The following is a 25,836-nucleotide window of genomic DNA, read 5'->3' as shown; positions in this document are numbered from 1 at the left end:
ACCCGTCACGGCGCTCATCAGAGAGCTCGTCACTGCCCTTTGCTTCGTACTCTTGTATGTTCGCGCAAGATTTTGTTCTTCTCTGTGATGTAACTGTAGCCCAATATAAGGTTTTGCTAAGCCTTACCTGCTAAACCCTTTGCGCAGCTGCTTGACGAGTCCTGACGCGATCATCGTCTACGACGGCAAAGATCTGGCAGCGCGGGTGATCGCTCAGTTCTGCAACACACACTACTTCGTCGAGCTTCTTTCGACAGGGCCGGACATGATGGTCGAGTTTGTGAGCCGGAGCCAGTCTCCCGGCCAGGGATTCAAGGCCACCTACCACTTCGAAGAGGAGCTCCACTACGCCGAAGGAGGACCGTCTTCCGGTACGTTCTGCGGGCGAGACGCACGGCAGTACATCGGCGGGAGAACAGCCAAACGATCTAAGCGTCCAGCGGCCGCTATTCCTAATGAACGCGTACGGAGGAGCAAATCCACTCATATTGATTTATATAGGTGATTTCAAGGTGTCTCATTTATGCGTCAAAATATGGACCATCGATGTAGTACTATTGTAAGGGGATTATAATCAAGTAGGTGCGAGGGAAATACCTGATTTCCTTTCTTTTTCTTATTCTAGATTCGTGCATTCTGAACAAAATACGGAGTTCAACTGTATACTAATCAATCTTCGGTGGCTTGGTAATTTTAATCGTTTGCTTGTTTTATTTTTCACGCATTTGACACAGTTAAAAATGATTACAGTCATGCAGCCCAAGGTTAAAACGACTAGCCGCAACACCGCCCGTTGGAAAATTACCTCTAGCTTGTTTTGTTCTGAATACTACAAATGAGAAACTGCTACTTTAAAGACAAGCCGCACAGTGTCATTGAGGCTGCTGTTTGTCCAGCTTTCTTTTCTCAGCTTTGTCTTTACCTTTACGAGCTCATTATAGCACGAACTGAAGAAATAAGTAATGGTGCGTTGATTGTCGCTTTTCTGTCTATTCTGCAGAACTCCTGCAGGCTTGGCTCTCCAGTTGTGCTTCGACGCCCCCATCGTGGTCTCCAGTTCAAAGTCTAGACAGCCAAGTAGAAACTACCGACACACCTTTCTACACGACGCCAGGCCCAGGTAACTGCCTCGCGGCTGCATTATATAACTATCGTGGCTCGAAATTTTCGGCAGAATTACTGCCCTAAAAGCTGTACAAATACTGCCGCACATAATGACGGGGTTAACTTTCTGTAGCCGAATTCACAAAGCTTTTTGTTCATAGGTATTCCATTTCTCAACATTGCTATTGTTTGGCATTTTTCTTACCAGCGGTTCTAACGTAACAAATTCTTCATTATTACGAACCCTGATCTCCTTAAACCTCAAATTTGAGTAAATGCTGGCGGGTGTGCTGATAGCGTACACACAATTTCGCATAATTTCCTCTAAACGGGGCTCTGAAAACTTTCGCGGCATTGCGTCACTTACTAGAGCTATCTGATCATATATATGCACACCTCGTAATAACTGCTGCAACTGCACACGATTCAATGAAGAAATCATCATGCAACAGCTATCGGTATTACAAGCGTGCGAACCTGAGGAAGACGATGCTTGCTCTGTATAGCACTTATCATGGAATTTGTCTCGGGTAGTTAAAGGATCGACTAAGAAAATGCATAAACAGCCCGAAAAGGTGCACGTTCTCGGGTGCTCATTGCTACGGCAGTCTTGTGCTCTATTTTCCCGCGCTGCACTGTGTCTGAAATGAGTATGTGCCTACTTTTTGCTTCCTCCGGCCCCATATGGACGTGTTCACAAAGCTCACATGGAAAGACACTACGCACGCAGGGTTCACGGCTCACGAACAGTTTGTGGCAAGGCAGGGAAGGGGGGGGGATGTCCATATTTATTCGTTATTATTATTTTCGCCGAGCGTAATATGGCCTTGCCTGCAGCACACCGAAAAGCGCGGTGCGATGGCGGTGGCTCGCACACGCAGCAGCGCCAAGAATTCGCGCCGCCGGAATTCAAAGCGCGCCGCCGCTCCCTCGAAGCCTCGGTATTGCACTTTGCCGGTTCCCCGAAAAGAGATAGCGTGTATGCACGCGCGGCCCGCCGACACCGAACGAGGTCTCACGTACGCCCTCTTCTTGCACTTTGCTCCTAATTCGTTCCCATTTGATTTTCGGGATTCAACATCTGCTTTTATTCGTTACGCGTTGCTGCTTTGCTCTTGCCTGGCACCGGCGCGCGTTTGTGACCCGCCAATGTAACTGTCTCACTAAATCCATGCAGCGCAGCGAAATATGGAGCTGAATAACATCGGTTGCCAATCTTTTGTAAATAGTTGCTAATGTGCACGGTTCAGGACTATGAACAGGCCGCGTGCCTTGAGCAAGCACCACATCAATACAATATTTTATAAATGGTTCTTTACATGTATCTATTAATTTTAAGCGGCAGGGAATATTGGCTTAAAAGGCAAAGTGATATGAACGGCGCTAGTAAACAGAGCACGCTACCTACCCTGATCGTATGAGAAAAATAAAAACGTATCACAGAAGCGTTAAGGAAGCAGCAACACACAACAAAAGACAGTAAAGTTCGAGTATAGAGCAGTTTGGACATGTGAACATGGTGGGAACAGCTAATTTGTACGTTAGCAAAAAACAATATGGCAGGAAACCTCGCGCCACGTTTGAATACCTTTTGGACATTCAGATAGGCACCTGATCCTCGAGCCAGGAAATGTTGACTCAATCTGCGAAATATATTTCTATTCAATCTGCCATGCGATAAATTCAGCCTTTGACCCGTACGTACCGTTCACACGTATTTATCCTGTCCTTGAAACACCAATGCCGTTTTTTAATAACGTTTCGCAATTCAATATTTGTTTCCTAAATGTCTTTCTGATGTTTTGTCGACTGTCTACGTATCGTTTCTTCCGTCGTAAGAATTTGATATCACTTGTCAAAGGCGACACTAAGCGTCACGTATGTTAACCGGTCATGCTGCTTGCAATTACCGAACACCTTTTGTAGCTCGCGTCCAGGTGGCTCCGACTGCAGCTGCGCCCGAACGCTGCACAGTTTTAGGAACGAGTCACATCCAGCCCGTCTCGGCCGCTCTTTGGAACTTTTTACGCATCTCTTCGTTTCGGCTTCCCTTACCCTTTGTCCCCCGAGGAGAAGCAGATTTATGGGAGACGAGGCAAGGCGCTTCGTTGGGGCGCGTGCTCTAGAGGAAGAGCACGGAAGGCGGAGTGCGCAGAGAGCCGGTGTCGAGAGAAAACACGTGTGCGCACCGGGGCCGAGGATCCCGTTCACTGTTATTTGCCGTAAGGAAACCGAATGAAACCAAGAATAGAAGGAGTGAGGGGAGGAATGGAGGCGGGGTAGGCGCATGTGGCACAGCTCACTGCTGACGCTTGCTTAGAACCAGGGAGGGGTGAGGAGGATAGGGAGAGACAACGCAGCAGAGGAGAAAGCGCAGTGCGCATGGTGGGAGCGTCAGCGAGCAGCGAAGCGCTGCCAGTGCTCCGAGCATCTTGCCAGGGAAGACAACCCCAGAGCGGAGAGGCTCCGCCCTTTCTCGGAGTTGTTGTTCGGGTGGGCCGTCGTTCCTCTTCTTTGTCATTCATTTGCCTGGGCCTCGCTCTCCGGCAAATTGGATTAACAACAACCATTTCGAGCCTCTTCTGCCGTCTGCAGTCGCTGGGCGTCTTTGCAAACGAGCACGTCGTTTTCCTCGCTACCTTTAGCGCAGCCGTCGCGACGGATGTTGTTCCTTGCCGCGCTCTCTCGGAAGGATCGAGTCTTGGCCGTCTGCAGTTGCTCCCAACGGCCGCTGCCGGACGTGCCTGCTCCAGATGGAGTTGAGGGTTCCCTGACCGGCAGGCGGGCGCTGCCGTCGCCACTCGGGTGCCGAGCGGCTGCGCGTTGTTCCCGGTTCCGCGTGGGACGCCATGCTTGGAGCTGAACAACGGCGCGCAGTAAAAGCTGCGGCCGTACGATCTTTATTGTTGGAATGTCGGTTATTGATCGGATATCTAAATTCCGTCTGAAAGTGCGCTTTACGGGCGCATGTATTATTGAACCATTCCTGCAAAAAAAAGAGGTGTTTAGAGCTGCGCAGAGAAACTTTAGTCAGAGCTGCGCATGACATAAGCAAGCCCATGGCGGGAAATATTGAGCGCCTATAGTCTGCACCCAAAAGTGGCTGCGAACATAGAGTGATTTCGGTTACGCGACTAAATACGTGTGTTATTATTTATTCCTTCGCCAGCCAGCGCAGTGGCTATGAAGTTACGCTATGCCCGTGGTCAGCCACCAAGAGTTGGAGAGGTAGAAAAAGAAGCGGGAGGTTGGAGGGGAGAAGTTGGGAGCATGACGTATCCAAAAGATATTATAGGTGTTCGATGACACCGTGCGACATGGGGATGAAAAACTAAAAAGTGTGAGAGCTGTGACATTTGAGGTCTGCTTGGCTGATACAGGCTTGACCCTATACGCATGAACACTTTTCAGGTGAAGTGCCAATGCACGTTGCAGCGGTACCCTCTGTCCTAACACAAAGCATGCGACTGCTCTTGTCGCCACGGTTTCTGAGGTAATCATCATTGTTGACGTCAAATTAAACAGCAGAAAAGTAATTAATCGAAAGCCGCAGTTCTCGAGAGTTGCGCAAATTATTGGTGTCGCTACTTCGAACTTTACGTGAAACTTCCTAACTTTTCTTTAAGGTTTTCTTGATGCATACTGGCGTCTTTAGTTAAGGCGCCGTGTTCTACTTGATGAGTTTAATACGCAATCTGTGCGCGGTAATCCTGGAGTACCATTGAAAAACCATCTGGAAATGGTAACAAATTAGTCTCTCCTTTGCTATAGAATCTGCAGAAACTTGTTGGAAAACTTATGGTGTGATAAAATTTGTTGCTGGACTTCTTGGCTTGGTATGCACAAGGAAAGATGTCGCACAACACAAAGACGAGAATGGATACGAAGTCCTGCGCCAGCGTAGGCAACTATTCTTTTTTTTTTCATTTTCTGACAATGTCGCCAGGTCGCGACCTATCTTTAACCAAAGTTCAATAAGTGAAAATGATGGCGATGACTTGGTCGGAATTTTGTCTATATCATGGTAAGAATTTCTTCCTAGACATCTTTCTTATGAATTTAACTGTAGCTTTAAATTGCCTCCTACAGTAGCGAGTCATTGGTCGGGAAGTGAAAAGGCAATAACCAGCCCCGAATTTTTTAAAACGGGATATCACTCCAAGATTGTGCTTTGCCTAGAAAAACAGCTTTGGTGTAGCCAGATGGATCACTAATATGAACTTAAGAATCTCTTTAGAAGTAGCGACAAAGGTAGGTGCATATACACCCATCGGGATAAAATCGGGACCAAGCATTGAACAAGGTGAAGGTTGCTCGAGTAATTTTACCAGGACCATTTGTTGGCTATCTATGTCACTAAAAATACATAAAATGTCGCTGATTCCACAAAGGTGAAGCTATCGTTAAGGTGACAAAAAAAAAAAGACTAGATTCAGCGACTTCCTTGCTAAGTTACCAACACTGGTTTACACCAGTCCATCTGTCTCCTTTCTCGTCATCAGGGACTTGTAGATATAGCGCACCCAAGCGTGTTTGCGTACTCGAAGCCCCATGGCCTGCCTGGTTTCTTTCGTACTCCTTTTCTGTTATTTTGTACACCTTTTTATACGCCCGGTGGTTTGGGTCCGCTAACTTTAGATGCGGAAAACCTCAATCTCCCTAAAAGAGACTTTTATGGAATGCTAGGTTTTGCGCACTCAAAGTTAGGGCGCGAACTGCTAGGCCTACAAAAGAATGCGAAAATGTATACAAAGGAACGCAAAAGGAGTATGAAAGAAAGCAAGCAAGGCGTGGTGCTTTGTGTACGCAAAGATGCTTGTGTGTGCTATTTCTGAACTTCCCTATTGTCTAAGTGGCGCTGTGTCATCCTTTTCTAGCGTGCTGCTAGACCGCTTCTCAACTTTGAAGTGATTAAAAGAAGCGATCTGCGCACGTAACCATTATCCTTTGAGTAACAGCTATAGCAGGCACGCGGTCATGCACCATACGCCTTTTCACTTTTTAATGTAATGCCATTTCCACATGGCTCGGGGCCAGGTTCATTTTTTGTAGAGCTGACGTCATGGTCATCATGTGTTGCATAATATTGCGTGGTATGTTTTAACGCGATAGCGTTAAGGAGCTCGTGTCGCAGGAAAGCCGGTGTCGTCGGCGTCGGCGGCGTTGGTCGTGAGCGATAAATCACGGCAGGCACTTCATAAATAAAAAGCAACTTCCAAGGTGGGCTGGGTGGGAATCGAACCAGGTTCTCCGGAGTGTGAGACGGAGACGTTACCACTCAGCCACGTGTTTTTTTTTTCTTTCGATGCTTCAAAGCGGTACAAAAGCGCATCTAGTGAACGCGGTGTTGCCTTAGATACGAGCTGTTTCTAAGGCTCAGGCGTGGGTCGCTTGCTCAGGCGCACATTTCGTTGTCGCGCCGAACGCTGCGTTGCTCGACGCTCACCGCGTCCGATGCGGGGCGCGTAGTCGCTGCGCCGTAGCCCATTGCCTTACACCCCTTGGCGGGTCGACGGGGACGCTGTCGCGTTCCACTCTTGAAGGCGAAGCTTAAACGTCCTCCAATATTATTTCTTTTTTTTTAAGAATATGCCTTATGCTTCTTTCATTGCCGACATAATTTATTAAATTCATCGTAAGATTTCTAGCGTCCCAGGGAGAAGAGCTCGAACAGTCATGGCGTCAATGTGACATAATGAAAGCATAACGCAGCACTATAATGGAAGCAGAGGCCTTCGCCATTCGGCACAAGTAAACAGCTCCGAAGGAAGTGTGCTGAACCGCCCACTTACTTAATAACGCGGGAATAGGTGCAGCTGCAGGGGAAGTGCAGTGGCCATTGCTGTCGGCGGCGGCGCGTTGCAGACATGCAGTCACCGGGCCTCGTTGATTGTTTTAGGGCCACTCCTTCTCAGAAACCAGTGATTTTAGTGCAACTGGCAACATCAATGTTTAGCGCTGGTTGTTGTGACAGATGCCGCGTATTTTTGATAGGTTTTAATTTTTTGTCATCTTACACTGGTTAAAATAGCAAAGTATTGCCTTTCTCGTACTATCAGCTTTTTACATGCTGTTATTTTGCAACAATTGTCGTGCGCTATCCTACTATTACGCTCAGCTACAGTAAGTTACAATTAATAATTCTAAATGTTGGAAGAAACTGCATAGTATTAATAAATATATACATTTCAATACGCATACTTTTCCTTCTCTCTCTTTTCTTTAGAATTTAGACATGCCGGCACTTGCACATTACCCACGCGAAGGGGAACTTGGGCTGTTTTTCATTGTAACCCGTAGTGAAAAAGGCCATGCCTGTGTATATGACGCATGCTTCTATAATACTGTCACTGTTTTTCAGTGCTAGTGGCTTTGGTGTTGCGCTGCTAAGCACGAGGTCGCGGGATCAAATCCCAGCCACGGCTCCTGCATTTCAATGGGGGCGAAGTGCAAAAAACACCCGTGTACTTAGATTTAGGTGCACGTTCAAGAACCCGAGTTGGTCAAAATTAATCCGGAGTTCCCCCTACGGCATGCCTCATAACCAGATCGTGGTTTGGGCGCGTAAAACCGCATAATCTAAACATGATGCCTGTTAGCGGAAAAACTCGAAAAAAAGACAAAAAGAAGGGGGTAAAAGGAAAGGAATCACGAGCGCTACACTTACAACTGTTTATTCCGAGAGCAGAGCATCCTATATAAACACAAACATACACATGCTCATACGCATAAAACACGCAGAGAACGCCAGTCCGCCGAAGGCGTTGTTATCCTTCTTTTTTTTATTTTAGCAATGTCAATTCCAAATCATAAAGAGTAACAGTTGTTTGACTAACGCAGGCTAGACCAGTGGTTTAGATATGATAGGCCTCTAAGAGTTCACGTGCGGTTTTCTTCTTGCTTCTGTCTAGGATCCTGACATTAAAAAACAGTGGTTCACAGTCAGGACAAGGCCAATGCGCAGACAAGTGCGCAGTCATCTCTTTCTTTAAAATATTTTTGTGCTCTCTCCTTCGGTCTTTGACGCAGCGCCTAGTTTGCCCGATGTAGCACTTGCCACAGCTGACAGGAATCACATAAACCACTCCAGTGGTACAATGCACGTAACGCTTAACGTGCTGTATACTGTACACCCGCTCGTAGTGCCACCCGTGATTCGAGGGCAGAGACGGCCAGCCTGCTCGGGGCGGAGAAGACCACAGGTACTCAATACCTGTTCGCCCCCTTCTTAAAGGTTGTGGCTAAGCCTGTGAACGTACGGGACAACTTGTGCCTTTTTTCGAGCGTTGCGCTTGACTTCAACGCGCACCTCAGGCTTTTTGTTGCCTTTAATCTTCTGGAGCAAAGTTTTCCCCACTGACGTCAACACCGAGCGAGTGTAGCCTCTTTTAAAAGCCGCTCAACTTGATTGTAAAAACTCGTCTTCATCCTATGATCTCGCGATTTTTTAAGCGCACACCTTCCACCCCACGTGCCCCCTTTTAGGCTCAATGTCGTCGCAGCACAATGCCGATGAGCGCAATGCCAACGAATAGGGGCTGCCCTCTCAGGCTACGAGAGCGGTCCGTAGCGCTAGCATTCTTTTCGAAAGTCTAAATATTAACAAGTTGCACGATCTATAAGCTCGCAGTACAGCCCAGAACGACTATTGCGGCTATGCGCACAATGTTTATTGAAGAACACGGTCGACCGGTTTACTTATGACAATGTTCTCTTTGAGCGTGCGTATTTTCGTAGCATCTCAGTGTTAATATGCCTGCACGAAGTGATAGCCCGCGCATATCGAAGGCGAAAGTCCGCGATAATATCGAGCGGCAGAAATTGTGAAGAAGACCACATACACTAAGAAAAAATAAAGACCGGCAGAGAACCTTATAGCTTCCAGGCCTCTCCAGCAAGCCAATGTCTTATAGGTGGTTTTGCCTTGCTTTGTCCTTTTCGAAAGTCGTACCGTAGTCGCGGCAGCCAGAGCCCTGACTGCATGGCTTGTAATGTCGTCCGCGAGAAAGGTGCCTCTTGAGGACACTTAAGATGGCGCGTAATGATGTCTTGAATTTCAACCACCTACGTTGAAACCTCGTGGAACTACGTTGCCTTTTTCCTTAGATGAAGTCCAGAACTTTTTCGGCTTGTAGCTGCTGCCAAAATGTACGCCACCGAGCTGCACACCGGCAGTTACCAAAAACGAAAAAGAAAAGTCGATTTTTGGCGCCGGTAACTGTCCGGCTTTCGAGCACAGTCGCCGGCGCGCGACAGTTCGCGCTAATTTTTCACGAGACGCTATAGAGGGGCCGCTTTTGTTTTATGAATAGAGCGCCTTCGTTAATTAATTACTGGCTGCCTATTCAGCATTCTCGGCTGCCATAATGGCGTTGGGGCGAGCCTTTCTTCCAGAGTATGCCGACGATGCTTCTGGGCGGAGGTACAGAAGAGACTTGGTTGTTGCAGAGAGTTTCGGATGCACTAACGTGCTCGGTGATCATTCACCGAGATAGAAGACCGATCTCGGGTCAATCCATTCGCGTCGCTGATAGTGCGGTGTGCCTTCGCGTGCTTTCATGCAATGTTCCTCCGCTGTCGAAACACAACTTCTATGGAAAGCATCCGCTGAGGTTTAAGAACTGATTGTGAATCCCAGCCCCGCAAAAGCGAGCTTTTGCGGGGCTACAGGGACACCATTCTGCACTTGAGTTATACAAATTTTCTTGCCTTGAAGCTTATCCTTGCTACATGTGGAAACATTAACTGTTATTACATTAGCTAACAGGCAACAGAGAAGTGAGGACTAGCAATAGCTGCTCTTAAAGAAATTCTTATGCAAATAAAAGCACCAAGAGTAAATAGAGGGAAAATACTTGAAGAAACAGTGCGTGTTGTGCACGCTGCTATTATGTGTTACGCAGTTGCCCGCTATAACGCTGTATATATCTTAATATTTGTGTACATATTTTGTAAAGTAGCAACCAAATGTTGTCAGAAAGAACGTAAATCGTAGTATCTGCTGGAAACATTAGTTATTGGCGATTAAAACAAGCGATGTCTTGCTTTCCTTTGGTATTGTGTATGAGAACCGAAACAAACAAACCAGGGGGAAAAATTTGGATGAAAGTCTGGCGATTGCTACAGTGCTACAGTGTTCATTGGCCCGGCAATGGCAGCCGCATTACGATGGGGGTGAAATGCGAAAACACCCATTTACTTAGATTTAGGTGGACGTTAAAGAACCCCAGGCGGTCCAAATTTCCGGAGTCCTCCGCTACGGCCTGCCTCATAATCAAATCATGGTTGTGACACGTAAAACACCAGTTTTAGTGTCGACCGGCCAGTCCTGGATTCTGTCATAATCTAAAAAAACAGACACCATTATTCTTTTACGTCACTGTAAAGTTATGTAATATTATCATAGCAAATTTTGTTCTTCACCTTTCGCTTCGTTACTAAGCTTCCCCCAATATACCCTGCAAGGGCTATGCGTAGTACCTGGCTTGCGCTTTTTATACATGTTAATTGCTTAGTATAGTGCAGTTCTCTCGCTCTGTACATGATAGAAATCGGGCCTGTTGATGCAACCTCCAATTTTTTCATTGCTACATTGCTTGCTGCCATTTTGGCGCTAGTTATCTCAGCGTGTGTCACCCCGCTATTCCAGGGTCTGGCTGCGACCAGTTGTTCAGTAGCACAGCGTCAAGAAACGGGACGTTCTCGAGCCCCGGCTACCCCGACGGCTACCCCGCGGACACCCGCTGCACTTACCATTTCAGCGGCGAAGGCATCGAGAGGGCGCAGGTCGTCTTCCTCGACTTCGACTTGTATCAGCCCGACGACTCGTACCACACGTGAGTGCGTCTCCACGCGGCTCGTGCTTTAGATGTCATTTCGATTATCATCATGACAGAACTGAAAAGGCAGTACTGATTTCTCTCTTTTATAGCCGTCACCTACACAGCATGTCATAGACTCACTCTTAAAGTGTCTTTACACAGGCTTGGTCATTTCTGCGCGGCGCTGGCGCCGAAAGCAACAAAGCTGGAACTACAGTATACGGCAGGTCACCGGCGACTGTCTCGGCGTACACCTTCAAGTGTGCGCGTAACTTGTGCTCTGTCTCTCTCTCTCCGCCTTCTTTTTACAATCTCTTTGCACCTCTTTCCCACAACTTCCACAGTGCAGGATGGCCAAACAGAAGTGCGTGTTTAACCTTTCTGCCTTGCTTTTCTTCTCTTTCTCTCCCTTCACCTGCGGCTCACGCTGCTAGGCACTATAAATCATAGATTTTCGGACTTCTTCAAACACAATTTGGTGTTATAAGAGCTTGCCACGCGAGTAATCGATGAAAGCAGTCCTGTTTGCGCGCAATAGAGTCACGTTCCATGGCGTCATTATGTCAAGTGCAACCCGGCACTTATTATCAACAAATTATCATACGCGAAAATTAATTACGCTTTATCGAATGTTGAGACATTTTGCAGTCCCCCTATTTTGATAAGTCATCTGTCCCTACAATAAAAATTGAATATTATGCTCAAGGAAGGAGAAAAAAAAGAAAGAGGTACATACATGGACGTTAGGTAGTGTGAACACCAGCTGGCCACCCTGTGCTGGGAAAAGTGGTGAAGGAAATAAAAGCTGATAGAAGGAAAGAAAGGTTAACAAAAATAAAGGAGAAAAGGAATTCACGCAATAACGCGCCGCAAGGCCCTACAGCTTTATTGCCAGTTGGAGAATTCGCAACCGCTTAAGTCCGGACAGGTGTCCGCATTTACGGCCTTAAACGCACTGCTCCGATACAGAAGGCTTAAGCTAAGGGAAGTTAAGTTACAGTGATGCAAGCTTAATGAGAATGTGAGAAAACGGTAAATAGAAAGACGGAGGTTACACACAAGTGGTCTTGGCCACCTAGCACTGTGGGGGAGAAACGCATGGGTAAAATCGAGGCCGTGCACGGGGTAGCGGAAAGAACTTCCACGCATACGAACGTGCAGTCGCCAGCAGCATTTACGAGAGCCTGTCACATGAATGCTGAGGCCCTAGAAAATTCGGGCGTTCGTCGCTGCGTTTCCAGGCATTCGATAAACCACACCATGATGTAGCTCTCTTGTGAATAACTGTTAAGAGAGAGAGGAAGGCAAAGGAAAGACCGGGAGGTTAACCAGAGATCATCTCCGGTTGGCTACCCTGTACTGGGGAGGGGCAAGGGGATGCGATAGCTGAGAGAAAGAAGGATTTTTAAAAAATAAGAAAGAAAAGACATACACACCCACGCACGTACACAGAAACTGTTTCTGTGGGCACTATCACGCAGCACGCAAAGGCGTTCCTAGTGTTATGCAATGACACCGTACAGTCCTGCGTCACACAGGGAAGTCACAATTTGTCAGAAAGTCTGCTGCGGTATTAAAAAAAATGTTAAGAGGAAGCTTTAGCTCGGGTGCTCCAATCTAAATACATTTAAAAGGAGAATTCGTTTTTCTCGGCAACCACTGCACCAAATTTGACGAGGTTTAATGCATTTAAAACAAAAACTTAAAGTCTAGTGATTGTTGGTTGTCAATTTCCTATTTTGATCGTAAATTTATTTATTATTAAAAATTGGCGAAAATCAAAAATTTTCAGAAAACGAAATTATCAAGTTTACAACTCTGTAACTCAGCAAGGAAAAATGATATCACAATTATGTGATTTGCAACTTATAGTACATCTAAAGCGGACAAAATTGATATGTTACGCATGAATCTAAATAAATTGAGTAATATGGAACTACAGCTTCTGCAGAGCCTTTGTACACAACGTAACAAATTTAAGTAAGATACAAAATGACATATCGAATTTGTCCACTTTTAATGATCTTATGGATGCCGTTTACTGAACCGCGATATTTGTTTTTGATGTGGAGCAAATATTTATAAACTTCATCCGTCTATTTCTTTTTCAAGCTTTCGAATTTCTGAAACACTTTTCCACAAAATTCAGGCCCTAAATCAAAATTCCGCTTCCAACAGTCACTCAAATTTAACCCTCTCTCTCTCTCTCTCTCTCTCTCTCACTCTATCTACCTATCTATCTATCTATCTACCTATCTATCTACCTATCTACCTATCTATCTATCTATCTATCTATCTATCTATCTATCTATCTATCTATCTATCTATCTATCTATCTATCTATCTATCTATCTATCTATCTATCTATCTATCTATCTATCTATCTATCTATCTATCTATCTATCTATCTCAAATACAACAAATTTCATTAAAGTCAGCCCAGGGGTTATATCACAAAAGCGCTTTTGCGTTTTACATGTACTTCAATAAACTGCGTTGGAGTTGCGCCCGAGCTAAAGCTTCCTCTTAAATCAGCCTTCCTGTGTTCCTGCAATTACCTGCAATATAACGTTGACTGGGGCAAAAATGTATTCGCGAGTGCCTCCTCACAGTTTCAGGCGTGAACATTGTATTGAAGAACTATGAAACTATGATGACTTGCAGTACTCTTCTTCGGGGCGGTATGCGTCTCCAGTAAATGGGCGAATACATTATCTGCAGAAAATCTGCAGAATCTGCAGAAAACTAAAGTAATGCTTAACAGTCTCGGAAGAGAATTGCAATTTACAATAGGCAGCGAGGCACTGGAAGTGGTAAGGGAATACATCTACTTAGGGCAGGTAGTGACGGCGGATCCGGATCATGAGACGGAAATAATCAGAAGAATAAGAATGGGCTGGGGTGCGTTTGGCAGGCATTCTCAGATCATGAACAGCAGGTTGCGATTATCCCTCAAGAGAAAAGTATATAATAGCTGTGTCTTACCAGTACTCACCTACGGGGCAGAAACCTGGAGGCTTACGAAAAGGGTTCTACTCAAATTGAGGACGACGCAACGAGCTATGGAAAGAAGAATGATAGGTGTAACGTTAAGGGATAAGAAAAGAGCAGATTGGGTGAGGGAACAAACGCGAGTTAATGACATCTTAGTTGAAATCAAGAAAAAGAAATGGGCATGGGCAGGACATGTAATGAGGAGGGAAGATAACCGACGGTCATTAAGGGTTACGGACTGGATCCCAAGGGAAGGGAAGCGTAGCAGGGGGCGGCAGAAAGTTAGGTGGGCGGATGAGATTAAGAAGTTTGCAGGCATGGCATGGCCACAATTAGTACATGACCGGGGTTGTTGGAGAAGTATGGGAGAGGCCTTTGCCCTGCAGTGGGCATAACCAGGATGATGATGATGATGATGATGACATTATGACCCTGCCTTTGATTCATGCTTTTTCAAGCGAAGCTTGTATTGCCTCGCTCGTTTCGGCATCGGTGCTGGTGTTGCCGCGCGAAAAAAAAAAAAGAAAAAACCAGCCGCGCAAAAGTAAAACTTCCTTGTTGGACTGAGAATTCGAACCACCGACCTCCGCGTTGCGAAACCACCACGCTAACCGATTCAGCCACTTTCTTTTCCTTATTGACGGCCGATTCAGCCACTGTCAGTTTTTTCTTCATTGCATGAAATTATGAATAGTTTCAATCCAAAATTGTTAAATTGAATTTGATCATACATGCGAAACAACCGCACACATGGTATGCAGTCCAATAAAAAGTAGAAATTCGGGCAAACAAACACAAGCGTCCCAACGCAAAATCCATTCAGGAACGGGCTCAAAGGTAGCAGCTGCACTACGCACTTGAGTAGCCTCATCTCGAAAGACAGACTTTGTCGAGCCAGGTGGCTCGGCATGTCAGTCGATACTTCGGCTTCTCCATAATGAATGAAGTCCTAATAACAGAAACAAACTAAATGATGTATTACTCGCTGTCTCTTTAAAAGGAACGAAGCAGATAACATAAGATGCGAGACGAAGGTTATTTTTTCGCTAATTCTTTGTAAAATGCCCCAAAGCATAAATGCGACACGACAAACAATAAAGCAATCTTCTGTTGTCTCAGATTGATTTCAAAGTCTACAATTTGTATTCCAGGGTACATATAGTCATTCTCCCTAAGCCACGTTTTATCTGGCAGGGTAGAGGTGTGCAGCTTAAAGAAAAATATTTTCCCTGCTCGCGTAATTCACATTCTACGTACACAGCAGCCACTGTCGGTTCATCATACACGAGCTTTAAAGCGGGGTTTTATATGCATGAAGAAGTAGACGCAGAGCAAGGCGCGAGCCAATCACAGGTGTCACCACCTTCCTGAGGAGGAAAAGGGTGTAATCGCGTGTTCGCTTGCCTCGTACCCGCAGTTTGCCGCCAATTCAGGCCCGGCAGTCAGCTGGGGAGGCCGTTTCGGTTTGTTCTGCCGAAGAGTAGGCTGCGTTGAAGGAGCGGCAGCGAGAGCGGGCCGCGCGTCGTGGGTTCGGCCGAAGAATATGCAGCGTTTGATGAACGCCGCGGGAACGCGTTTGAGAAAGGGCTCGTCACCGACGTGCCGACCTCGCCGTGAGGGAGCGCGAAGCCGAGGCGTTACGACAACGAAGAGCCGCGGATCCCGAGCTTCGCTTGCACCCCATTTCACAGCAGTGGAAGGGCCGGTAAATTTTTCCTCTCTCTCCACACTCGGAACAGATTGCTTATAGTTTCCAACATGTCTCATCGTTCCACTGGCAAAGGCCTACAGTGAACTTGTTAGTTTATTGATTGGTATATCACGTGCGAGTGAGATCGCCGACCGTTATGTTGGTGCATAGGAAAAAGAAAGCCTATTCTACGCGCTGTGGGCAACGATGTTATGTGAAGCATTTCAACGCTAGCTAACAATCCAATATATCATGGAGTTCTGCAACGCTTCACCAGATGAATTAGGGTGGTTGTGTAAGGCGAACAGTGGCGTGTGACCTAAGTGTGCATGAAATGGTATGGCAACTGATATTTTATTCTCCGTCGAAGAAACGTTGCAGTCTGTTGTGTTACAACTTGGGTAGATCCAGAAGGCGGTGCAATGTCGCAGGTCGTCCTCGTACCTATAGCCGTTACGATGAAAGAACAGGGGAGTATGAGCCGATCCCGAAGGCGGTGTAGTCTAACAAAGAGCCTCGACGCACTTGCCACAACGAGAGAAGTATGGTAGAAACTGGCATATGACACATGCTAAAATTGTCTCAAATAGCTAGTTGACGTTTGCGCTAGAGAAGTATACGCGCAATTGTAGCCTAATCCTCGGAAATACAGACAAATTGGTTGAATAGCAACATCCGAGAACATATGACATTATTGTAGGCAGGACAAACCTGTACCGCTATGACTCATGCAACTGACGATGTGCAAAACCTTCAACTGCGTTTCTCCGCACACCTCGTTTGACCTCACCAAGAGGAAACTCGGCCTAAAATTATAATTTTGCGGTACATTCATCTGGTCGATTTCGAGCGCTGCGTACTGCTCTTATGGTGCTTTATACATTCGGCGAATCAATCAATCAATCACTCAATCAACGAATTTATTTTCTTTCAAAAGAGGGAGTAAATGAGTTAAAGCTTCAATAGCTCGGCGAGGTCCTGATCCCTTACAATACAGCAAGATGATGATGACCAGACATACACGAACAATTAATTATACAATATTATGGGTGGCATTACAGAGTATCTAGTAACACAGGAGAAAGGTGACAAATATGCTAAACAAAGAAAATTAGGCATGAGCATGAACAGCTGAGCTCAAGACGAACGGAGACACTATAAGTGGCTTATTGTAGTCCTACGAATAACTGAGATGAAAAAAGGTTTAATGAGAGAGTTTGAGTTACAGGAAGGATTAACGCGTTCACGGTTTAAAGAGTTTAGTAGCGAATGTGGGGTGATAAACGAAGATTGTTCGTCATAAGAAGTTCTAGTGGTGGGTACGAACTATGTTTATTTATGTCCAGTCTTACAAATACTAGTATTTGCTTGTAGTTATGCAAAGTGAACTGTACAACCAATGTGAAATATAACGAAAGCTTTATAATAAAATTTCAGCCTATAAATGTGAGAATAAAACACAGGAAGAATTTTTATATTTTGGAAGAAGCGGTTATGTTGGGGTACGATGTTTTGTTGGATAATGTACAGTAGCTATGTAACTTACGGCTCTCTTCTGTATTAAATGTAACTTGCGCAGATTTGTCACACCAGTTGTGCCTCAAACCATGGCGCAATACTGCATGCGGGATACGACTAAAGTGTTGTATAGCACAATTTTCATCTTAGTAGGGAGAATGCGTAGCATTCGAGCAATGGCACCAATGGCAGATGCCATTCTGAATTGGAGGCAGTCTACGTGCTCATTCCGAGTTAGGCACTTTGAGAAATGCGCTGTAACGATGCTAACAGAGTTAACCGAGTCTAACTGCGGCGATTCCAGAAATATATTCATCAGCTTTGTCAATGCTAGGCGTGTACAAAATTACCTTTGTTTTCTTGGGGTTTACTTCTAAACAGTTTGCCGCGGCTCATATTTCTAAATCAGACAGTATCTTGTTCGCCTTTCTTTTCTATATCTGTCTATAAGTTATCTGTAGTTATAACTGTCCTCTCATCAGCGTACAGAACAAATGTAGCATTATCTGTGCAGCGAACAATGTCATTTATGTAAACCAAGAATTGCAGTGGCCCCGAAATGCTTCCTTGTGGCACACAAGCAATAACTGGCTCTCTTGCAAATGTCTCACTATCGGTACCTGCGAATTTCACCCTGTTTGAAAGATAAAATTTAAGTCCCATCTAAGATAAGTCCCATCTGAATTACTGTCATTTAGACTGGGGAAACACCACGATATCTAACATCACAAAACTTCTTCTATTGCAGAAGAAAGCAGTGCGCGCTATCGCCAATTCTTCATATGACGCCCATACGAAGCCTCTTTTCAGCGCCCTTAATTTACAACCGGTCACCTCCATATATCGTAGTATTTTACTGAAGCGTTTCACTACTGCGAAAAAACAGAACACGAAATCTTTTCGAGCATTTATCTCTATTGACAATGAAGTCTAACATTTACCAATACACGTCACAGAGAAACATGATACGTTCCTAAAGCGCGCACTAACTGCAGTCAACAAATGTTACGCCACGTACTGCCATCTTTGTTAAACTCATTAGAAACTCAATAGACACCTATCTCTCCTTTTAATGGGCTCATTGTGTATTCCTTTCTTTCTTCTTTTTGTTTTACTCTGGTATACACCGACGCCATGAACGCTTAACCAATTTTCTCTGCTTGTCAATAACTTATTATTTATAGATGTGAAATTGAAGGCTGTATTATTTGTATCATTTTATACTATTCGCTTTCTGTAATATAATTTCTTGCAGCATTCTGTTGATTTTTTTACCCGTATGCATTTCTATTATACAATGTTCACTGATGTTCACTTCTTTTTCTCGTTTATCCATTATTGTATGTTTGTGTTCTCTTTATTGTGCACAGTTCCATTTCTGTAGGGGTTACAGACCCCGTCAAGCGAAATTCATTTGGCTTTATGTCTGTACTCCTGTCATCTGTGCATGTATAGATGCAAATAAACTTGAATTGCTTTCTGAGGCTGAAGGCCGCTTTCTTGCGCAGCATACTATGCGAAGTTATTAAGAATGATGCAATTATTAATTGCGTCAGAAGCCTTGGAGAAATCAATGTATATGCCCAACGCCAGATGTTGACGACTGAATGCATCTGAAATAATTTCTTTTTGATCCAGGAGAGCCGCTTCAGTTGAACATTGCTTTCTAAAACCAGGTTGGAAATCCTGAATCAATTAAAGAATATAGCGCTCTGAACACACTCGCCCGGTTCATTCAGAGCGTCGCGCTCCTGCTCAGAGCACTCAGAGGCGCTCCCACCTTCAACTTAAGAGCGTGAGCGTGATTGGACAGAAACGCGGATCACGTGGCTACTCTGATTGCTCTGGGAGCAGCTACCACGTTCGGCTGCGCAGGCTTTGTGTGACACCAATCTCGAGAGGGCTCCGCATCACTGCAAACCGATTGGAGAACGGTAGGAACTAGTCAGTTGCGTATCATAAATGTCGGCCAAGAGTGGCCTGGCAATAATAATTATAACACAAAATTGTGAATATTTCTGTATTATGCGCCAAATGAGGTAATAAAGAAATATAAATGATTGTAGCCTAGTCTCTTTAGTAAAAAATTGCAGCCTACGGTTAGAGCAACGGCTGATCAGCTGGGAGACCGAGGTTCGATTGCAGAATTGGACACGGTTTTTAATATTTTTTTTCTTTATTCAAAAGGCCGAAAGTGAGGCGAGAGAGAAACCTACCCACCTACTGACCTACCACAAAGCGCTTGGTATGAGACAAAGAATGCTTTGTTTTACAACCTCATGTAATCGTAAATGCCGCTGTTCTTATGCATCGCGTCCATGGTCTGGACGGCGTTGGCCCGTTTCGGTAAAAAGCTACTTTGTCGTGTGAGTAAGCTCATCGCCGTTTCAAGAGCTTATGCGACGGGATTGGACAACAGGAGAAATGACCTCTACGAGGAAGCCATAAAAATAGCGCTAATATTCCCGATATCTCTGGCGTACAGCCCACTGCAAGTCTCCATTGCAACGTGCGACCGCAGGCAGAGGAACAACAGTTTATTTAGCTTCGACATTTCTTGCTTTTTGTACTTTCCTCGTTCTTCCTCTCGCGACATAAAGTGGGAATGCGGTGACAGCAGTTTAAGTCATTTTGACTGATTCCTTGGTGATATAAAAAGAGAAACGTGCGTTGCGCGAGGAGGAAACACTAACAAGGCCAGAATGAGAATAGAAAAAACATGAAGGCTGTAGAACACGGTCAATGGCGAGAAAGTAATTTGTCGGCAATAATGCAGCAAACCAACATGAACATAAAGAAAAAAACGTAATTAAAGAATAAGGTGTCATGAAGCCGACAGCACCTTTGGGGTTGATGTTAAAAAAGAAAGTTGAAGATGCGGAACTGCTGTCTCGCAAAATGACAAAGCTCTCAGTTTGTTTAAGTGCAAGTAATTAAAGAAATGGCGCAGTAATTCTCAATAGAGCACCAAATCGTTTGCTCGGTCCTTCTTGTAGCCTGTAAAGGTCCATTTCTTCGTCGTAGACATCATTACGCCATCGTTTATTGCATGACCTGGAACTACCGTATTCTGCTCTCCTTTTGGTCCGCTTGCCCGAGCACGAAAGCCAGAAATACGTCGTTACCCTCGAATCGATAGGCTCTCTTTTAATGTGTTTTCAATGCAACCTTCTTGGTGGCGTTTCCACGAGCAAATATTGCTCGGTATAACACGGTAAAAAAAAATTAACACCGAAAACCAAGCAGCCAGACACGCGCCCGCTTTATCCAGCTTGAATTGCTGCCCATGCGGTCAACACAAAAGCCATGCAATAAAGCTTCTGGAAACGACTGTCCAGGGAGTCCCTGTCGGTTACTTCCCCTTCATTCACTTCAATTCCTTCCACCCAAAAGCAAGCTAAACAGAAAACAAGTTGGAAAAGCAGCGGGACACGGCTAGCGAGTCTGCGTTTATTGTGGCGGTGTTGGAGGTGTCAGGGACAGTTTTATAGTGGAGAAGAAGGACGCACATAGAGATTTTATTTCAACACAACTACAAGTCTGCTCAGTGCAACGCCTATCTGGGGTAGGCATAGGAGCTTGTATTGGGTTCTTGGCCCACGGCAAGGGATCTCCGGTCAGGCCATCTCATACAACGCCCTGCGTACTGACACGGCCTGCTCTCTACACTGGGATTGGCGAGAGGTAATCGTTTGGATTTTCTTTTACCCGCTACCGACGATATAGCGAAGATTAGATTTACGCATCACCCTTTCCTTGTTTGCGTCCTCCTCGGACGCATAAACTTGGCGGAAGTGGAAAAAAGAAATCAAGTTCAAAGATTTTGGCAGCGATCTTTTGTTGCTTGTGCTGAGCTGACAGACACAATTGTTTGCGTTCCGCGCTTCTTCATTCCCTATGCAATAGCCCTCAAACAGACCTTCAACACGGAAAGCAGAAGCCACGACAGGTGTAAATTCTCGCTCCTTAAATACAATACCAAGTTTAGACAAGATTAAAAAAGAAAACAATATTAAAAACGAACAATGTTACGTGATAGATGGCTGAAAGGTGCAGTTGAATGAGGACTAGTAATTTATGTTTTATATTTAATATTTGACAAAACACTGTAACCATTATGTAAAACAAGAAATGTAAAATCGATGGGTCACCGAGAAAGAAAGAGAAAGACATGCTTAATAAGAATAAAATTGGAAAGGTTGCGAATAAAACAAAAGGGATGCGGTCTAGAGGAATCCAACGATGCAAGGCCACTGAAGAAGGCGAATAAAGTAAGAACAGCTTTTTATAGAAGGCTAGACATGGTGAAAGTTACTCTAAGACTGATCAAAGGAACAGAACAAAATATTACGTGCAAATAAGGTTAATACAATCGTGTGCAGAAGTCCACCCGTTACAACCTAATTATTCACACGGCCCATAACGTTACAACGAAGCTGAATGAGTAAAAACAATCAATCGAACTTGATGTTCTGAACACGGCTCAATAGTTAGCTCGTCCGACTGTGAGCTTCGCATTACCGATTAGAGCTATAGGAGGAGTTCAGTTCGCGGTGTGTTATTTTTCTTCGTCGTATGTTATGGGTCGAAAAAGAGGTGGCCTGACGACAACCAGGGCATAATGACGAGGATGGTGTTAACAGAAAGAACAGAAATAGAAGACCCACTTTCGAATTGTAAGCTATTGCCTAAGTATAAAAGAGAACGTCTTACTTTGTATAAAGCGAGTGTTCTTCAGACCTTCGCAAAACTTACGCACACATAAGACAGGGACAAAGCACATAATTTCATTTAAAGCGCTTAAAGGTTACTTTTTCCCCACATATATCTTACAGAATCACTCAGCATGTCGTTCGATGCTCGGTGAAAACGCTACAGGAATTTAAAGAAAGCAAAGGGGAAGCTGACATTTTGATCTCCCTGCTCTCTTAAGCGTAGCGCTCTGGACGCTCGCAGCAAAGGCAACTGTGATAATGACTACGGCTACGCTGTAGGTCAGGCTACGGTGATTTTCACGTTAGGCTAACATGCGCTGATTTGCACCGCAATGGCTGCTCGCAGAGATCTCCTATAACGCCTATTTTGAGTCATCTGACTTTATCATGTGCCTACGAATTTCCTAACTTAATAGCCCCCCATAATCCACTAATCGACCATATATAGAGAACATAGCTATGCGAAATATTGTATCCGCCCCATGTCCTCGTGATCCCCGAAAATTTCCAATTATACGTTTTTGTAACCAATGTTTGCCGAGGAAATAAAAGGATTTTATTCCTATGTTTAACTATAGATACGTTTTTGATGTGTTCAAATATAGGAAACAATCCGCTTGCGTATACCTCTTCCTGTGCGCTTAGGAGTGCAATTCCTTTATCAGACAATGTTATTACTGCGTGTTAAAAATCTTTCCTCCAGCTTGAGGGTCCTGTATATTTCCAGACTGCCGCAACTACAATTATCTTTGTTACTAAATTTAGCGGGTTGTTTCAGAGTACGAAACAAAATTTTTTAATAACCTGTCTATGTAGACATTAAAATAAAGATGCTCTGCAGATATGAACTTGCTTAAGACATACTGGCGGGATAGTTAGGTAATCATGATGTAGTATGGCAGTGCGTTTCGATACAAGAACGCAACACAGGGAACAAACACGAGCGCTGTTCACTGTGTTGCATCTTTGTGTCGAAGAGCGCAGCCATGCTGCACCCTGATTAACGAACTAGCCCACCAGTGTGTCTTACGCAAGTTCACTTCTAGTTACCCGGGCCCCCTTGCAACAGCGCTCGTGTTTGTTGATTGTGTTACGTGATTGGGTGATATAAGGTAAAACTATTCGAAACTTCTATATTCCAATTCTGCAATCAGTCATCCACGAGTGGTCAAAGCATTTTCGGGTCACCCCCAACTTCGCCTGTCTGTCACACGATGTCACGAAAACGGTGATAGCTCCCGATCTGATATGACGTGTACACAGTGAGTATACATCATTAAACCTAACAACAAAGTATTCCTGATTCGACGCCTTCTCCCCACTAGCCCTCTGCTATTGGTCAAAAGTTTTCGGGCTGCGCCCTCCTCACCTGTCTTTCTCGCGACGTCATAAAACCGCGAAAACTCGCCACGTCAAATTGATGAGTACGCGTTAAAGATGCATTAATATGCCGAACAAAACTGGCTTTTCTTCTGCATATCCAGAGACTGCCCCGTTACAAAGGGAATAGAAAATGGTCGATCGCTAGAATAGAAATAGAAATGCCGGTTGCTCACACACTCGCTACTCGCGCCTGCCAGGGAGCATGGTTTTATATGCGTATAATAATCTTCTTGCGTGGCAGTATAACGTTATCGAGCCCTTTCGGCATGCATAAGACATCACTCTGGCAACTCTCCTTTACTGGAGATCCCTTTTAGCGGCATTCTTAAGCTTCCATTGCATGCCGCCGCAATTTTCGACTAGCCACAACACGCTCAGTAACGGGAAGCGGACGAATAGCAGACACCGGCACCACCTTCTTCATCTGGTTATCTATTTTCGCTGCGCTGGCTCGGCCCCATCGAAACCCTCTCCACTTCAGCATGCTTCTCGCCTCTTATGAGACAATCAGATACGAACGACCCCTCAATCTAGAGGCAATTATATTCGTTTTCAAAGCAAACAAAAGTGGCCTTCTATATACCAGGAAACCGTTTGATTGACCTGTTCAAACAACGCTGCGGGCCACCGCCCGATGCTTGCGTGAGCGGTTAAGTAAATTTGGCGTTAGGAGATTGGACTAAAACAGATTGGAATAGCTTTACGTTATAGGCCCCCTTGTATTGAAATGCGCACCAAATTACATCTGCAGATATGGCGCCTTACCAAAGAAATAAACAAACAGACAAAAACTCTAAGGCTCTTGCACGGCCCTGTGTTAAGGCTTTAGAGGATTGAACCCGCGCTTTCACAAAGATCCAACAATTCGTTCGATGGCTCTGGTACATGGTATACGCATAGACCCAATAGCCCGCCCAAAGACGAGTTTTGGCCAATGCGGTGAATCACGCTGTCCTCAAAACTTCCAGTCACGTTTATGTGCCGGACCGCCCCCGCGTGTGCATCTCTCGAGGGAAAATAGCCATCCGCGCTCACAACCCACGCTATCGCCGTCGTTCTCCTGTGTGCACGTTACGTACACATATGTGTACACACACACGTACGGTCGAACGGGTGGAGCATGCATCTGCATCGTCGCATGGCCTCGAGGCACCGGCTAGGATCGGGAGAGGTCGAGGGCGGGAAACACCCGGTCGCCTCGGCGACGACGTCGCGCAGCAAACGACGCGTGCACGCGCCCTGTCTTCAGCAAACAACAATAGCCGGGGCGCGGGGCACCGGGTTTAGCGCTACGGTTCAGTGACGACGGGACGCGACCTGACCGGCCAAGAAAGCGATGTCGCCATACCGTCGCCCTCACCAAGCAGTTGCCGGGCTTGCATGAGCTTCAAGCAACCCCCTTTTTGTTCAAAACAACGCCCACGAAGCGCTTCTCGAAAAATACCTCGAGGCGGTGGTTTTTTCCGTATATGCCGGAGAACATCACGTTTCAAAGAAACGGGAAATATTTCGCTAGTATAAAGGCGCCCATTTTAAGACAGCACACCTAGTGTCGCATCGGGCTCAGAGATATGCCGAATGTGCAAGCATTCTTGTGGTACTGTAAGGGCACACAGTTCAGCGTTACTATCGCCAAGATAGCCTCTTTGTCACCTGACTTGCCGCACAGCTCCTTTCACTGCAGGTTCCTTGTAACACGGTACATCATGGGGATTTACGTTCCAAAACTACTTCCTGGTTATGAGGCAAGCTGTACTGGAGGACTCCGGAAATTTGGACCACCTGTGGTTCTTTAACATGCACCTAAACCTATAGATTTAAGTGCATGTTGAAAAAGTACACGGATGTTTTAGCATTTCGCTCCCGTCGAAATGGGGCCGCCGTGGCCGGGCGTCGATCCCGCAACCTCGTACTCAGTAGCCCAATACCATAACTACCCTTGTAATTCGTTAAACGTGTAGGGGCGGTTTCGCCATATATACGCATCACATGGGAGATCATTTGTGCCTCCCCATATAACAGGAGACTCTAATGGTGGGCTACCCCCCGTGGTGGCTTAGCGGCTATGTTGTTTCACTGCTAAGCACGAGGTCGCTGCATCAGAAGCCTGTCGCGGCGGCCGTATTTTGATGGGGGCAAAATGCAAAAAACGGCCATGTACTGTGCATTTGGGCCACATTAATGTTCTCCTGGTGGTCAAAATTAATCCGGAGTCCCCCACTACTGCGTCCGTTATAGTCAAATAGTGGTTTTCGCACATAAAATCCCAGAATTCATTAATTACATGATGCGCTCTATTCCCCTCCCACGGTCTTCTTTCTGTTTCCTAAAGAAAAAAAAAAGCAATTGATAAGTATCACATGCCAGAACGACAACATTGTTACGAGGCACATAGTAGTCGAGGATTTCAGATTGTATTGACCCCGTACGGTTGTTTAAATCTAGATACGTCTGCGTTCTGGCATTTCGGCCCTATCGAAATGGGGTCGCCGTGGCTGGGATCGAGCTCGTGACCTTTTCTTTATGTTTCTTGACCAATCTGAAACAAGAGGTGGTATAGTGAGGACAACGCAATGTCTTCCAGTTCAATTCAATTGAGTTTTATTGTAAA

The 25,836-nt window shown here is 45.4% G+C and overlaps 1 protein-coding gene across 1 annotated transcript in view; it reads left to right on the top strand.

The window, feature by feature from the left end:
* The window catches only part of LOC142585910 (suppressor of lurcher protein 1-like), a 167,274-nt gene that overhangs the window by 104,447 nt on the left and 36,991 nt on the right, over positions 1-25,836 (top strand). The window contains exons 7-9 of the mRNA XM_075697002.1: positions 148-371; positions 1,001-1,120; positions 10,754-10,940. Coding sequence (XP_075553117.1) covers positions 148-371; positions 1,001-1,120; positions 10,754-10,940 — 531 coding nt within the window. The remainder of the gene's footprint in view (positions 1-147; positions 372-1,000; positions 1,121-10,753; positions 10,941-25,836) is intronic.

Source organism: Dermacentor variabilis, chromosome 6 (genome assembly GCF_050947875.1).
Source record: "Dermacentor variabilis isolate Ectoservices chromosome 6, ASM5094787v1, whole genome shotgun sequence".
NCBI classification, from domain to species: domain Eukaryota; kingdom Metazoa; phylum Arthropoda; class Arachnida; order Ixodida; family Ixodidae; genus Dermacentor; species Dermacentor variabilis.
The sequence above is the reverse complement of the archived record's forward strand: the minus strand, read 5'-3'. Positions and strand labels throughout refer to the sequence as shown.